Genomic DNA, 16,817 nt, shown 5'->3' on the forward strand with positions numbered 1-16,817 from the left:
TCAGAGACAGACAAAAAACTTTTGTTTGTTTGCAAAGCAGTAGTTCTCAATGGAGGTTTGGTGTTGCATCCATATCAAGGAAAAACGAAAGTTTTAACTTCAGTTATCTGGCCAATAGATATTTGATAATGTCTGCATATTAGATTTGTACAAAAATCTAATTCTTAAAATGATCTCAGTTGATTTTAAAAAACAGCGTTTGGACACTTAACACAAAATAAAAAGTATTGCTTTTTTCTGAGATGAGATAAGAATGACACATCATAATTGCAAAGTTAAAACTAAAACCACATATATTCTGTTTTTCACAGAAATTTACTGTTTTATTTGGTGTTTCCGTTCTGAAATCAAAGACTGGTGAATGAAAACTGTTCCAGAGGAGACTGACTCAAAGTTCAGAGGACAAAAGCTGCAGAGAGAAATGTTGGATCACTAAGACGGACATGAAGCTCCTCAGATGAAGAGGAGAAGGAAGAACAAACTAGTCTTTATCTGAAGCTAACGAACAAACGTGTATATATTGTAAAGCCTTTAATGGAAATGGTCACTTGGAGCAAGACATGTCTGTTTTCACGGAACTCTGAAAGCTAAAGAGCAGCATTGAACCTTCACATTCTGGAGCAGAGCCGCTTTTTAATTTCGTACTCTGTTCCACCTGTACCACTTCTCCACAGGCTGAGAGGAATTTAATCAATCTGACGAATTTGAATTGTGCTTGTTCGGCTGAAACATTTGTGCTAAAGAAGGCCTCCATCTTTTGAATTTTACTTAATGTTGAAACTAGGTTTGCTCTGGTCCAGCTCTCTGCAGACTGGTGTTTTCAGAGCTGAAGTTCCTTGCCCCTGTAGAAGGGTTGTGTTCCGTTACTGATGATGGTCTGATCTTTGTGGGCTAATGAAGACAGTACTGAGCCCTGTTATCAGCAGCCTGTACATTTGGTGCCATGCGGTCCAAGGTCTTTGCAAGCACAGAGAAGATTACCTTTTCTGTGTGTTCCTTTAAGCCCTCACTTTCTACCCCTCCACAGTCTCTGGCTTGCAGTCAAGTGCCCTCATCAACAGGCATCCATCTCCTCTCAAATCTCCTTTCCTGCTCAGCCAGATAAAAACTGTTTTTTTCTTTTTAAAATATATGATCCCTAAAAGCTCCAGGACCCGGGAGAATGTGTGGCACAGTTCAGCTCCAAAACGAGGAGAACAAGTGATATTTGAACTGTGGTAACCCCATCCTCTGAAGAGAAAACCCCTCAGTGACATCAGCATCACCATCAATTCCTTTGACCAGGCGCCTTGTTAATTTTAGCACGTGTACCCCCTCCCTCCTGCAGCTCTGTTAAATAGGTTGGGGACACAAATAAATGGCCTAGTTGTTGCTGCATGGGCTACATTAATGGAGTTTGTAGAAAGAAGGCCAGCTAAGGAGTCCAACACCTGCCTTCTTTGTTTTAACTCCTCACAGCTGCTTGTTGGATGAAAGGGCAAGACCACACATCAGCAGTCAATGGGGAATCAACACCTTTCAGGAAGGGGTGAGTCACAGTTACACCGTTTTTAGATCAGTGGGAGGGATTTTTTTTTACCATTTCACAGCAATTTGTGCTGCAGCTCAGCTCACAGGTCCTCTGGGTTCTGCTTCATAATACAGCCAACATTTCACATTTTGACCACGAATGTCAGCAAATCCTGCTGGTGTTTAAACGAAGGTCAAGTGGAACAAAACAAGACCAAATGACAAAGGACAAACACCTGAATATATGAGGAAAAACCTGGACTACAGTCAATCCCTTAAGAATAAAAAGCAAATGTGGAATACAACACTGTATAGAATGGCCATTGTAGGACAATTAATCATCATTCTGGTACATGCAATATTTTACTCAAAATTATTGTGTTTCCACCTTTTTCCACGTTTACACTGAGACTATGATTCTGGAAAGTGTATAAGAGTGGAAACACAGACTGTAATCAGACAACTCACTTTTCTTTTTTTCCCCTGAATGATGGCAAAACAGTATGCTAAAGTTTTAAAGTAATATCTGTTGCTTCTATATTCTGAAGAGAATACACCAAATACAATAAGAAGGTAAAAATAGGACGGCACTTAGAATTTTTGAATAAAAAATAAATGACGGATGGTTTACAAAAGTGTTGGCTAATTATAAGCCAACGACTTTATTTGTTTCACAAGTATGATGGGAAATCCATCAGCTGGATGTGGTTGTCTATCTTTGGCTACGTTCACACCACCCTCAACAATGCGTGTTTAAGAAATCACTTTCAATGAAACGTCTATGTAAACTTGAGCTTCTGCGTTCAACACTCTTGTATTCACATGGGATCTACGACCTTTTCCTACAACTGTTTTCGGGCTCCATGTACAAAACACACGACCACTGAAAAGCGTTTGACCAACCAGGGACTCGGATTTATTGATGGCATCCCTTCAAGTCAGAGAAATGCCAAGCGTTTAAAAATTGATCACGGAGGAGAAATTAATAATTGTGGTTTTTGCCCAGCTAGAATGACATGACACCAAGTCTTCATATATTGGTATAGAGCAGTGAAAGAAGAAGCCTGGAGCAAGATTTACACCACATCAACATTTTGGTGGTGGACATGCGCTAGTAAAGAATAGCAAAAGAAAAAGAAGAAGAAGAATTCCCTCCTTGCTCGTCCAGTGTGAAAGCATGCTTTTAGTGTGTTCTTGAACATGCAGAACATACCTTGTGTGTACGTAGCTTCACAGTTGGTAACAACCACTAGCAGCTTTACCTATGCATAAATATTTTGCATTTATAACAATAATCTTTCAAATAACAAAAAACGTATTACCAGTCAAAAAAGCATTGTCATTTTGGTAACCACTTGACCTTCCATTGTAAACCATACGTCCTCAACAGATACTAGTTAGGGTGACACAAAGCTAAACTGTTCAATATGATGAAGATTCATCCACTGTTTTCACTGTGTTTTGAACAACAACTCCATCAGTCCTATTTCTCTATAAAAAAAGGTTGTCAAAGGTGCAAAAGGTCAGTCCAACTTTGGTTTGGCCCAATAACAAAAATCTGGTCATGTACAGAATGAGCATCTTGGTTTACTTTCATATAAACTTTGGTGTGGTGTATTACATTGTGAATGCAGACCGTGTCCACAGACCAAAGAGAAAATGAAAACCAAAGAATTGTAAAAAAATATATAAAAATACCTGAGGTGCAGTAAACATGTGAAGGGACTCTTAATAATACAGTGATTTGTTGGAGTATTTATTTTCTTCATTCTTTTTTCCCCTCATGGTTAGAGCTTGTTTTGGGCAATGGCACCCCAAAATAAGTGGCTGTGTGATTTTTCTAGGTGGTCTGATCTAGTCTTTAGTTATCCTTTCAAAGTATTGACTGAAAGCAACCAAACCAAAGAAAAGGGTTAAAAACTCCAAATCAAAGAAAGTGTATCCATTTCTCGCCCATCTTGATTGAGTCAATGGAAATGCACAAATATAAAAGCAATCTGGAGGTATAGATCACTGATACCAGAAACCACTAGACAGCACCTCTGAAGTCCAAGCTCCTTGTCTGGATCCAGTGAAGTATAAAACTAAAGCAGCAAGCAGAATTCAACAGGCGACTCCTTGTAGAGACCCTGTTTGACCGAACTGGGAGTAAATCACTTCAGTTCCTGCTGAAGGTTAATAATTTCTGGATCTTGTTCTGAAGCATGCTGTAAATGGAAGCAGATAACAAGCTCCACACTGAACTCCTGCTGGTTTTTGAAGGGCTGCTGCAGTCTGGGCAAAAACAGAACTTTAGCCTCTGATGAGGCAATAAAAAACCTCTAAGACAAGCATGTTGTCACTCTGCAACCGTTATCCCATCCCATTTTAATTCCTCACATCTCCCCAAGTGCTTGGGCTGACTGATGACTCCCGTGTGTTCTCCCTGACCTCTGCTTAACTCAGCAGCCATGAGTTTTCTCTGTGCCAAAGTCCTCTGGGTGGCTCCATAGAATAAAAGTGCCAGCTGCTGTCTCGCCTCCATGTGGCTGCTGCCGTTTCAATGGACTCAATCATCCCAAAACGGAGCAGGTGGGAGTTTCATTTGGGTACCTGGACGTTTTGTTATGAGAGGGAAGATCATTTCGGTGTCTGCCTGGTTCAAATGAAAACGCCAGGAGGGGTGGAAGTCACAGCAAACAAAAGAAGTGGGAACTGCTGCGATGAATGAGTGTGGGAAACACGGATTGAGGCAGCTGCGTGAATGCGGAAAGCCCATCTTTGAAAATCAAACAGACTTTGCAATTAAAACTCAATCAGTGGGAGAGGGAAATTACAAAGAATGGAGGAGGGCAAAACATAACGAGACAAAGAAAAACAAGTCAGACAAGACAATATGTTCTTTTGTGTCCTCAGTCAATATTTTTAACAGCCCAGGCTCATTAGCGTTCAAGGACCGTTCACAGCTTCGTACTGAGTCACTAATTGCAACGCATTATTGATTACAAGCTTCTGTTTACCATCGAAAAGGCAGAGATGTTTTTGGAGTTGCAAAAAAAGAATCTCCCATGAGTCCCAACATCCACACAGTGCTAAACGCCCGTGAGTCAACCGATTTAACGCTATTTTCTAGTTATTACAGTTGTCATCATGAAAATGCAACAAAAGTTTTATTTTTTATTTTTTTTAAATTCACAGTTGGCTTGAATTTATGTTTAAACAAGCAAAAATATCTATACATTTTATCAGCCCCCTGCATCATTTTCAGGGTCCATTTGGGCTCCAGCAGGCTACACCCTGGACAGGTCACCAGTCCGTCGCAGGGCTACACTAGCACTCACACGTACACACTCACACTCATATATAGAAAAAAATTAGAGTAATTAATAAAGCTAAGAAGCATGTTTTTGGACTGTGGGAGGAAGCCAGAGTGCCTGAAGAAAACCCATGCATGCACAGGGAGAACATGCAAACTCCACACAGAAAGGTCTCAGCTGGGATCAGGCTCTTGTAGCAAATGGCCAATGGTATGACAGTTACCTCGAAACTGTAATAGATTCCATAGATTTACTGTTATGAATAAAATTACTATTTTCTCAGAGTTGTAATCCTTTACTACTTTGAGCAAATTTCCTTAACAAATAACATAGATCAAAGATCAACATTTTCAAAAAATGATTACATTTACTGCAAATCATTTTATATCCAGTAGTTTAGATTTTATGGGAGCTCAAACTTGTGTGTAACTTGTGTGTAATTCATTGATTGACAGGTGGTTGTACCCTCAAAAAATCTCTTGCTTTACTCTGTCTCACATAATCGGCCGCTTTTAATTTGTTGTTCAGGTGGGTGGATTATCTCCAGTCTATATGGCCGATCAGTTCAGGCTTTCTTTTCTCCAAACACGTGCTTTGTCCTCTCAGTATGGACGGCGGGGTTCTCACCTGTGCACTTTCTGCTGCTGTCGTCCTTCTTAGAGGAGCTCATCAGTTTGCAGTTGAAGTTTTCCTCCCAGTACTCAGCAAACCACACGTTTCTCCTGTTGTTCTCCAAAGTCCGCGATGTGAAGTATGCGTCGAAACCTAAAAGACAACCAGCTGTAAGTTACACAGAGACGTGGGAGCACAGCAGACAGGATGTCTGTCCCGATGCCGTCAAGTGTGTTTCTGCCCATCTGGTTTTTCCCTTTCCTCAGCACATCATTTACAATCCGACTGAGCTCTTCAAGAAGCAGCTTGTTCTAATAAAATGAAGAGCAGTAATATTGACAGTAACAAAAACCTGTTAAAGGGATGATTCGCCTGCTTCTGGTGGATTAAACTGTTCTAGATGTTGTGCAACAGTACAAAATAAAAGGCCAGAGCACCAACAAAAACAAACCGTTACACATGGTGTAAATATTCTTGGCAAGAAAAGAGAATTCAGCAGCAATGAAAGAAAAGAGCTGCATATCCTCAGAAAGACATTAGCTCTTAACATTGGCTCAGAGGGTGCAGGAGGTGGTGCGTAGGTTTGTAACCACATAAGAGAATGTCATTCAACGTAAAAACACTCATGTACCCCACACGTTTTTTGCTTATTTCATAACAGAACTGATTATTTGTCTGTTATATTCATTATTCAGGGTTTGGGACGTGAGGCAATGCTATCAACAAGGGTACAACAGACCCATGATCTGCAATGAAGCTGATATTGATAACACCAAGGTCATGGGTTCTTTTGTGCCCCTGTCCCAAGCCAGCACCTTATCAGGGTGGAGGTGTTTGTGTACTTCAATAATCCCAGGTTTTGTCACACAAGCCTCTTTGGTCCTTCCAAAGCTTGGAAAATGGGGCCAGAGGAAGGTGATTCACAAGAAACTCACAGAGTGAATAATATAGGGATCCGTTGTACTCGAGTCACCTGGGATCCCACCCTACAGCAGAGGAAGGAAGAGTCCAACCCTTGGTTACCAAAACACAGAAGAGGATCCTGAAATTTGGGGGCATATTTTATCCTAACATTGTTTCATCATTAACATTTCAAAGCACTAACGAAATCTAAGTACTACCTTGAATGACCATGGCAGTCAAATTGTCTCCATGCTTTTTTATAAAGCTACAATCTAGTTAAAGTGTCATTCTAAACCCAAGAGAAACAAAAATGGCAAGAAGAAAGAAAATTACAGTTACTATTTAAGTTTTATTGTTTTAATGTGACACTGGAAAACTCAACTTATATTATTTTAATTGACTGTCCTAATGTGTTTTTATCTATTCTCCCATATACTCTAAGATCTTTTCAATATATTCCAAATTATATACAAATAATGTCCAAGCAGTCAAAATGTCACAGCCATTTAAAATTCCGTTAGACTGAGTATTAAATTACTTTTTTTTCTTTAAAACTTTTACTATGTTGGATTCAGACCAACTTGTTGCCACTCTGTTCAGACAAATCATATTCATCTGCCCTTTGTGCCGCTGTTGTACATAATCCATTGCATTATTCGCTGGCAGGTAGGCTTTGAGGCACTTTACGCTGGAACACTGATGGCTCTAAAGAACCACAGAAACTAAATGATCATGTTGTTCTGGAACAACAGAAGCCTTGAATCATAACATCTAAGTTTCTTTCCTTTTTTCTTTACCTTTTAAGGAACAATGCAGTTCAGTGAACATCTGTCTAGCTATAGACCCTATGGACCCTGGACATATACAAAAGAGAGGTTATTTTTCTAAAATGCTCAAATGTCCTCATTTAATTCACAATTATTCTCAAGAAAAATCAGGTGAACTGAATGTTTTGAGTTATTTGTGTCATTTTCCTACCAACCCGTCCGTTCATGCAGAGAAACATAACACAAATGTGCAGTTTTGGAGAATTGTATGTCCTAATGTAGCTTTGCTGTACTTTGTGCCACTGAAAGAAATATTCCAAATGTTCACATGTAATCATGAATCCATCATTTCTAAATGTGTGAAGTCACTGTATTTTATTGATTCTCAACCACCAACTGGGCATGCTCTCTGTGTTAAAATATTGAATCCAGTTTAATAGGAAAAGAGCAAAGACACACATTCAGAAGATCTGCCATAATTTTTAGCATCTTTAAAAAAAGCTGTAAGAAATCTGAGAGCTTATTTTCAGACATTCGTTTAAGCTTTTCACACCACTTTATCAATGTTTTAACCTCGCTACTACACTGCTTTACAGATAATTAGTACATGTTAACTAGATTTACATTTTTATCTATCTTTGCTGTATTTTAAAATGATATTAAAGAAAAAAATGTTTTGAAAAAAGGTAGTGAGATAAGTAGTTTTTATTCCAAAACAATGACAAAATAACTCATTTCAAACTTCTCTGCAATTATCTAAAATTAACCTCAGTGACATTCCCTACTTTAAGGTGAATCAAAGATCAGATTTAATGCTATATGACCACATTCTGTTATCAATCATTTATATTGTCGTGGATAAACTTTGAATTAAAATAGTTTTTTAAAGCCCAAAAATGTAAAGCCCACAATCACTGAGAATCTTCAGGGACCAGACCTGTGGTACATTAGAAAACTCAAAAGTGGGACTGCCATCTTACCAGATAATAAAGTGAGAAGCAGCTCAGCTGGTTTTTGAGTCTCCAAGAGCTGCAAGGGCAGCCATGCTGCTACTAGCTCATTTAGGATGCTTTAAATTTTTATTTTCAGAAGATAAAAATGAACAGAGAAAGTGTGATCAATGCATCAAATAAACTGGAAGAGCTTGTGATGTTATAGTAATTAAACAGCAACACAGCGTCTGTATTCATTCCGATTAGCTTCTGGCGTCATTTTCCTTTGCTGTAAATCTGCAGAGAACAGATGAGCGAGTCCTCCAGCAGCATCCATTTGCAGCACAACACACAAGTAAATGAGAAAATAACAGTGAAAAAGGGTCTTTAATGCAGCAGTATATGCAGAACAAACAGAGAAAAATGTGGGTCTTTAACAATAACTGCTTCCGGATGTGGCCTCAGGGTAGAACTCTGTGTTTGATCTTAATGTTTAGGAGTCTGTGACGGAAGTTCGCAGAGCAGAAAATGTCAGATCAGAGTTTGTCTCCGAGTCCTGAGGACAAACCGCCGTGCAGAAAAATAGCCTCTCGCACTTCTCTTCGATAAACTCAAAAGGAGGGAGTGCTTTGTAACATGCTGAATGAACACACCCTAACAACAAACACATTTCAGACTAATCCAGGCAGCTTTTACATCAGTTATGGTACTGGCATGTCTTACTTGGATCAGATTTGGGTTGGGGAACTGCTATGTGGACCAAAAGAGATCCACATGTCAAACAGAAGTCAAATATTGCCATTACGTTTCAAAATTTTAAGGAAAATTAAAGATAACGGTCATGTAATGTATTTGTTGTATTGACTCTTCTTAACATCTTTACATTATCTGGAAAACAATCAAAAGGTTTTTCTTTAGATTTATTTTAAAGGGATGCTTCACAACATCAATCTTAACTTAGATCCAGACTTGAATTAAGTTTTGTGTTATATCAGAAAGGAGAATTCTTTTCCCCCTTCTCATGAATTCAATCAGCCTTCCCCCTGATCTGGCAGCCTGAGAAGCTCTGTTCTTCAACCATGTATGCATTTAGCCAGAAGAACATGTGTTTCTGGGGCTTGAGGTGCACATTTAAAGAGAGAGGCTGCAGCGTTGTTTATTTTTGTCAGCAGGAAATGTTTCACATCTGACAAACAAGGAGTTTTGAAGTGTCACCTCTCCAGTTTATGCAGCCCTCGTTCACATTTTCTGGATCATGGATTTCAGTGACACCAACATAAAGAGAGTCAGAATGAAATCCTTTTGTTTTGGCTCTGGTATGATACCCAGTGAACCTTGGGTTGTTGTTAACCCTTGTGCTATCTTAGATGACCCCACCCTTACTTTGACGTGTTCTCCCTACCATGACAAAGGTGGATAAAGGTGGAAAGATTTCATGTAATCCATGGACACCAGTGAAGATCACAAATCATTGAAGAAAAAAGGTTCAGAGCACGGTCTAGTGGGTCTAGATGACCCAACTCCCAATGTCAAAGTGCCTAGGATAGCACAAGGGTTAAAGCACTGAACATGCTCTCACTGTAAACAAGAACTCAAAGTATGTATTTGTTTTTAATATGAGCTAAACCCAAACAAAATTTGGTCAAAAAGAATTTGAAACAAAAATTCCAGAAACCAAATCAAATTTTCCAAAAAGAAGAAATAAGAAATGAAACGACAATGAAATCTAATTTTCAGAAATTAAAATTAAATGTTAAAAACAAAACACTATAAGAAAACGGAAGAGGTCAACATAAAGGGACGTCGCTGATTGGATAATGAAGTTTTAGTTTTGAATTTTTTCAATTGCATTTTCAATGTCTACATATTAATAAAGGTTTTACAATTAATACAGAGAATGTCCAGTGTCGCTGGACCTTTTCCGGTTTCTTCTTTTGTTTCATTTGTTTACATTTCATCTTGATTTCTGGAAATTACTTTGGTTTTCTGAAATGTTTCTTTTTTTAAAACGGAAAAGGTAGATCCCACGGGACATTGCTGATTGGTTTTGTCCATCATCATCGGTTATCCATCATTTCAAACAAAAGTTATTTAGCATGAATTGATACCATTAATTATCATCCAATCAGCAATGTCCTATATAACAATTTTCTGGTTTCTTATTGTGTTTTGTTTTTTAACATTTCAGTTTGATTTCTGAAAATTACTTAAGTTTTCCAAAATGTTTCATTTTTATTTCAATTATTTTTTTTATTGCGTTTTGGTTTATGGAATTTAGTTTACATTTTTAAAATGTAATGATGTTTATTTTTAATATTTGTTTTGCTTTTTTAATTGTTGTTGTGTTCTTTAATACTTGCTTGCGTTGAGTGATTTGTTAGTGTGACTTTCACTTCAGGCCCACTGTAACCATCTAACATCCTTATCAGCACACAAATAACTGCAACCTAGATTTTGTTTGGTTTCTGAAACCAGACTGATGCACAGCTTAGTCAAAAACCTGAGAAACAGAAAAAGGTTTGGTTTCATTGTGCAGAAGCAGTCCTCTGCAGCAAAGCAGGACTGTGATGTCATCAATAACGCAACATTTATACATTTTTGTGGTAATCCCAGCGTCATAATGAAAAAGTGTGTACATGTGTTGAAAGGGTAGCACCTTCACAACAAAAGTCACAGAAAAGAAGAAAGGATTATTTTACAAAGTCTTGAAACAAATGAGACCTAAAATGTCAAGCACGGTAGTGGAAAAGTATTAATGTGGGTTTAATGTGCAGCACTGAATGAAGCATGAACTCTTTTTTTTACAAATCAGCTTATCCAAAATAAATTTGAGCTAGTAGAAGTTAAATTTTAAATGTATTAAATCTACAATAAGGACTGCACAATTGTGCTGTGGTTAAGCATTGTGGCCTCAAAGTGTAAAAAAATATTGAATTGCAGCAGTCTTTTTTCTATGATTTTCTCAGGGCCTTCTGGCTTCCTCCCACAATGCAAAAGCATATTTGATGAGATAATTGGTGACTCAGAAGCTTTGCTTAATAGTGATCGTAAGCTTGTGCTTGTCTCTGTTTGTTGACCCTGCAATAAACCGAAGGGCTGTGTACCTCAAAGCTAAATGTTGGCCTCCATGAGCCAACGGATCTGTTTTTATTTTAAAAACAAGTGAAAGCATGGGAGACATAATGGCTTTAAAAATTCTTCAGAATCTTTGAAGTTTTTATTGTAGTTCCACAAAAAAAAATATATATATAATTTCTGGCCTCTTTGCAGTGATGTTTTCCTATCATCAATGTCAAATTTTCTGTTTGACCAAACTTCATTTATTTGTTCAAATCTGTCCAAAATTTTAATTTTAATATACATATATATATAATTTACAGTAACCACAAATGTTCTAAAACAAAAGGACCACTGCTAATAACTGTTGACAAATGTTAGGCCTGTTATGGTTTTGCTTCACGGAATTTTTGTTTTCTAAAGAAACAGGCGACAAAACTCCAGCATCAAGGAACCCTGATGAGCCCTAAAAAAGCACAAGATGCAAGGCAGAAAGGAAATTGGAGAAAGCGAACAATAAGGAGAATAGATGAAGAATAACCCGTACAGGAGGCTCGGAGTCTCAGCTCCAGCATCGTTCTTCATGCTGCCAGTCCGAGCGTGTGATTGCAGCAGCTAATCAGAAAGTCATCTGCAGCGACATTTCCTCGCCGGCGTCAGGTAATTACAGCACATGCATTATGGAGAAGCCTCAAAAAAGCCAGGAGGTGTTTCTTTACTGCTCAGCTGCTGATTGAACGCTCATCCGTCTGCTCGCCGCTCTGTCTCTCGCAGAGACTGTGTCTCCTCCTGTAATGATGCCATTAAGGCGTCCCTCCCCCTGCCTCTTCTGCCTCACCTTCTCAGCTGTCAGGAGAGACTAAGTGGAGCACAAGCAAAAACAAACAGCGTCTAAGCTTCACCTGCTCGTTAACTCTGTCTTGACCCTCTTTAATGGATGACGAGATGGACAAGATCGAAACCTCGGAAAGAAAATCTGCTAAAAACAAGAGCGACTTTTTCACAGCCGCTGATTTAAAGTTTAAAGCTTACAAAACTTGGTCAGTTAAAGACTCAGACAGGCTTAGAGTTTTATGAGTGTGGAGCTGCTGATACTTTTATTTTCTTATAATTTAGTTTCTCCTGCTCTATTTACTAATTATTTTCACCTTGGCTCCACCCAGAATCACCTTTTCGTGTCCTTTGACTTGGTTTTGTTCCGTCATCTTGCTCTAAAAAAATACAACAAAATGTTGAGAATTTCCTAGACTTGTTTTGTGGCTCATCGGGGTTCCCTAATGTGTGTGTGTGTGTGTGTGTGTGTGTGTTTGTGCTGTGTGTGAGTTTCCAGCTCTTGCGGAGTTTCAGCTTCTCCTTTTGCTGTCGACTCAGTCTTTTGCAGCGCTGATTGAGGTTTCCATCTCCTCCAATAATCAGGCTGGGAGGGAGGTTTAAAAATTCCCAGAAACCCCTGCTCCAGTGGTGGCTGAGTTTCTTTGAGAAATCTGTTGTATCGCCTCCCCCTGCTGTCTGACTGTGTTTATGAACACTTCACCCCCCCCAGCACCACCACCGCCTTTCTATTCATGCTCCAGTAATATAGGGTGGGAAATTCCCTGAGATCTAAGAAACCCATGCTGCAGGACCAGATGATATCTCAGGAGTCGCTATCAAGGAGTGTGCGGGTGAGCTGGCTGGTGTCCTCACCAAACTGTTCAACTTCTCCTTGTTCAATGCCTCTGTTCCAAGCTGCCTTAAATCTTCCACCATCATCCCCATCCACAAAAAGTCCACCATAAACTGCCTCAATAACTACAGACCCATTGCCTTCATGCCTGTTGTCACAAAGTATTTGGAGCAACCAGACTCCAGCCAAATCCTTTACTGTCTCCCAACTCCCTTCGGCCCTCTCTAACAGATTAACAGAAGACACCATTGCCGTGACCCTACACACTGCACTGAGTCACCTGGAGAAGAGGACTTCAGCTCAGCATTTAACACCATCACCATCATAGACAATCTCATCTCCCAACTACTGAGTCTTCAGATCTCCCCGCTCATCTGCCACTAAAGGACTTTTTCACCAACCACCCAAAACAAGTCAAACTCGGTCCCACCTCTTCTCCACCATCCTGTTGAGCACCCACTCCGTCTAAGGCTGAGCCCCCTTCTGTTCACCCTGTACACACCGGACAGCCCCACCTCCTACACCTCCAATGTAAACTTCAAATTCGCATTTTCGTGTATACATAGACCTTTCATTGCAAGCGGCCGCTTGAATAGCAGTGTGAACGTAGCTTAATAAATGGCTGTGCTGCCAAGTTTAACCCTAATGGTTTTCAAAATGTCTCTATGTTACTTGTTTTTATCCCCCAGATCAGGAGAAATATATCAAATGTTATTTTTTTACGTTTCTGCACATTAAGAATCAAATCATAACTGCCGGAATAGCTTTTAACACAGAGTTAACGAGAAAAGTTTACTTTGTTTAGTTGGATTCCAGCATGATGCGTTTCTTTTTGTCAGGTCACTTTATATTCCTGCTTAACAAGGAGAGTTCAGCTGAGGCGCCAAGCTAATTATCAGTTGGATCTTCACAAGGGAGAAGGTGACTGGAGGGGAACATTTAAATCTCTTAAATGAACCTGTGTCTTCAGATGACTCCTTCAGATTGCCTTTTTTGTTCTTGTGCACACACACACACACACACAGACAGAGCCAGGATAAAGGCACACACTCCTGATCAGAGGCGACATAGCTCCGCTGACGGGTTTGTATGAGCTGCCAGCGCTCAGATGAAGATGAGTCGGTACCACAGCTTGTTAGGTAAAAGCTGTCGTCTGTAACAAACACACCGACAGCACACACAGCTGTGTTAGAAGAGATTGGAACAGTTTGTCGTCACATAAAATATGTATTCTTTTCTTGTCGGGTTTGTCATGTTGATGCTTAAATGCTGAAATCTGGAGGCAAATCTGATTTTCCCTTAAATTTTCAAGAGTCTTCTGTCCGTCTTTTCTTATAACATGGATTTCTGACGTTTTAATTTCCCTGAAGGTCTATCTCTGCTGCTGTGGAAAAAGATTCAGTCAGAGGCTGCACGTCGATGCAGACCAGTGGAGCTCAGCCAGTAACAGCAGATATGACCAGAGGTGATTTGATGTTAAGGACGGATGCTGCTTTCTGATGAGGGATTTTTTTTAGGATGTAAACACAGAATCAGAAACCGTTCAGTCTGGTTTTGTGAGGGGAAGACTGAAGAAATAATAAGAAGACAATATCTTTAGCTTTAGGATATTTCAACCAGATTAACCTTGGTAGGAAATCAAACATAGAAATAAAATCCAATCTCAGATAAAAAGATGGAGAAACTTTCTGTGGAAGCTACAGAATCTTATCTCAAACTGTTCACTTCTGCAGATTCTAGAGCTCCTCTTTAAACTCTACTATTTAAAATGTGTCTGACTGATATGACATCAGCAGGAAATGAAAGTCTCAGAGGATTTCAGCTCTTTCAGACATTTGAAAGCAGACTACACATGTTGATGACGTGGACTTTGTTCTTTCTGCTCAGCTTTGTACTTTTCAGGACATCTGTAGGAACTTACTGGTGTTCAGCCTCCTCACATTCCTTTCTTTTAGTAGCTGTTCAAAAAAAGACTCCTGTAAAACTTGAAAACATCTTTTGGATCAGCACAGATGTCATCTCAAAGCTCTAAAGCTCTGTTCACACTAGTCTCTGCAACATGTGTTCAAGTTACCACTTTTAACGAAATATCTCTGTAAATGCACATAAGCGAGCATTTCAGTCTTCCGCATTCGAAACTCTTGCTTTCACGCTTAGCTACGCAAGATTTTATGACTGTTTTCGGGCCGAACTTGCATTGCCAGTCAAACCAGGTGGACTTTGACCAATCAAGAGTTTGGATTTGGTAGCAACGTATGGATTTGGCTTATCTAGCAAACCCAGACAAATCAATGAGCCTGAGGATGTCTGCCTTTGTTTTTCAAACAAAGATAAACCAAGGCGACTCTCCTGGCATGATGGTTATCCATATCCGCCATTGCAAGGACGCTAGCAATTAACCGAACTGTTTCTGTTTTTAAATCTCCCAATTTAAGCAATAAAACGTTTTGCATCAGCCAATTCGGGCACTTTGACATTTTGCACCAAGCCTCTTCAACTGTAGGTGCGGACATACGCTAGGAAACAGGAGAAAAATAAAAAGAAGAAGCCTCTCCCTGCTTGTCCAGTGTGCACCATAGGCTAAAAATACGTTCAAAAACGTGTCAAATGCCCGTTGTATGTGCACATAGATTTAAAGACAGATCCAGCACAGAAAAACTGCAATGAAAGACAAAGGGAAAATGGGCTAAAGAATCTTAAACACAAAAAATGTGTCAAGCAAAAAATAAAAACATGCCAAAACATGTTCTTTAACCCTTGTAATACAGTGCTTTGTTATCCAGTGCTGACTGATCTTTATGGAAAACATCAGTTGTTTTTGGTATTTTTGTTTTGATATTGTAAATATGGAATTTCCAAGTAATAGCCTCGTCAGTAACAACACCCAGAAAGTTAACTACCTTCACTCAATATCTATTTCAAATGAAATATTTAGATTTGCATTTCTTCTGCTAAATATCATAGACATGTTTTTTTACATGCTTTTTACAAGTTTTTAACTTTCACATTGAGATCTTTATGAAGACTTTTGGACTTCAGTATTTTTTGTTCCAGTATTTCAACTCAATTATTGCACAAATGGATAGATTACGTCTATAAAACAGGTAACAATAATCTGTTTTTACAAGGTGCTTCACTTAATTTCTGCAGGTTAACTCCCTCTTTCAGGTTGTTCTCCTCGGCTTCAACTTAAAACCGTTTACAGCTTCACATTTGTAAAAAAAAGAAAAAAGAAAAAGAAGCGGGAAGCTTTACTGCATTTCACTGAAAAATAAATCGAAAACATCATTTTAGGATCCTGGTTATCGGTCTAAAGGAAGGAGATAAGTTACTCTTTTATTTATTGCTTCTAACCTGCAGAGTCTGTTCTACTGTTATCCCACAAACCTTCACGTCAAATCTCTGACAGTCCATAAACAAGGAAAGCATTTGCAGCCAACGTATCGAGGTTAAAAGATTTTTTAGAAGCCTTTTTGCTGTAGGTCTTCAAAATTTATACTTTAAAAATGAATATTTCTATAGAGTCGTAACCTCAATAGAAATGAAATGCAGATTTTCAATACCCCTCAAGAAGTTTTTGGCAGCAGTGAGTAGTCTCTTCGCTTCTTCATTTTGATGTCTCTTTAAACTTTCAATCCACAGAAAGATAAAGGCAAGTTGTTGCCATGGTTACAGCTCCTGTTTTAGCAGGTTGAACTGTAAAGGCTCACCCCGATAGCAGTTTTTGTCCCAGAGCAGAAGTGTGTTATTCGAGGGAAGAAGACAGGAAATAAAGCACGGACAGATGGCTTCTTACACGTCATCCACCTACTCCTCTTCATCTTCTTTGTCTGAAACACTAAGCCACCGGGTTCAAGGCACCCATGTGCACGCAGAGATATGAGGATGTGCTGTTTAATCCGAGTCTATGTTTAAAACATGATCAGTATCCACAGACACAGATGTCCTCGTGCACATACTCGGAGGTGCACACATTCTGCATGAGAGCTGCTCAGGGGAGCAGATGAGATGTCTCTAAGGCTTTATATGCTCACTTTCAGGTTTTTTTGGTTTTTTTTAACCGCACGCCACATCA

At 39.2% G+C, this 16,817-nt stretch overlaps 1 protein-coding gene across 1 annotated transcript in view; it reads right to left on the reverse strand.

Annotated features, from left to right (window-relative positions):
• LOC101164051 (metabotropic glutamate receptor 7) overlaps positions 1-16,817 on the reverse strand; it is a 206,934-nt gene that overhangs the window by 67,994 nt on the left and 122,123 nt on the right. Inside the window, exon 5 of the mRNA XM_004069018.4 lies at positions 5,433-5,570. Coding sequence (XP_004069066.1) covers positions 5,433-5,570 — 138 coding nt within the window. The remainder of the gene's footprint in view (positions 1-5,432; positions 5,571-16,817) is intronic.

The sequence above is a fragment of the Oryzias latipes genome, chromosome 5 (genome assembly GCF_002234675.1).
Source record: "Oryzias latipes chromosome 5, ASM223467v1".
Lineage (NCBI taxonomy): Eukaryota > Metazoa > Chordata > Actinopteri > Beloniformes > Adrianichthyidae > Oryzias > Oryzias latipes.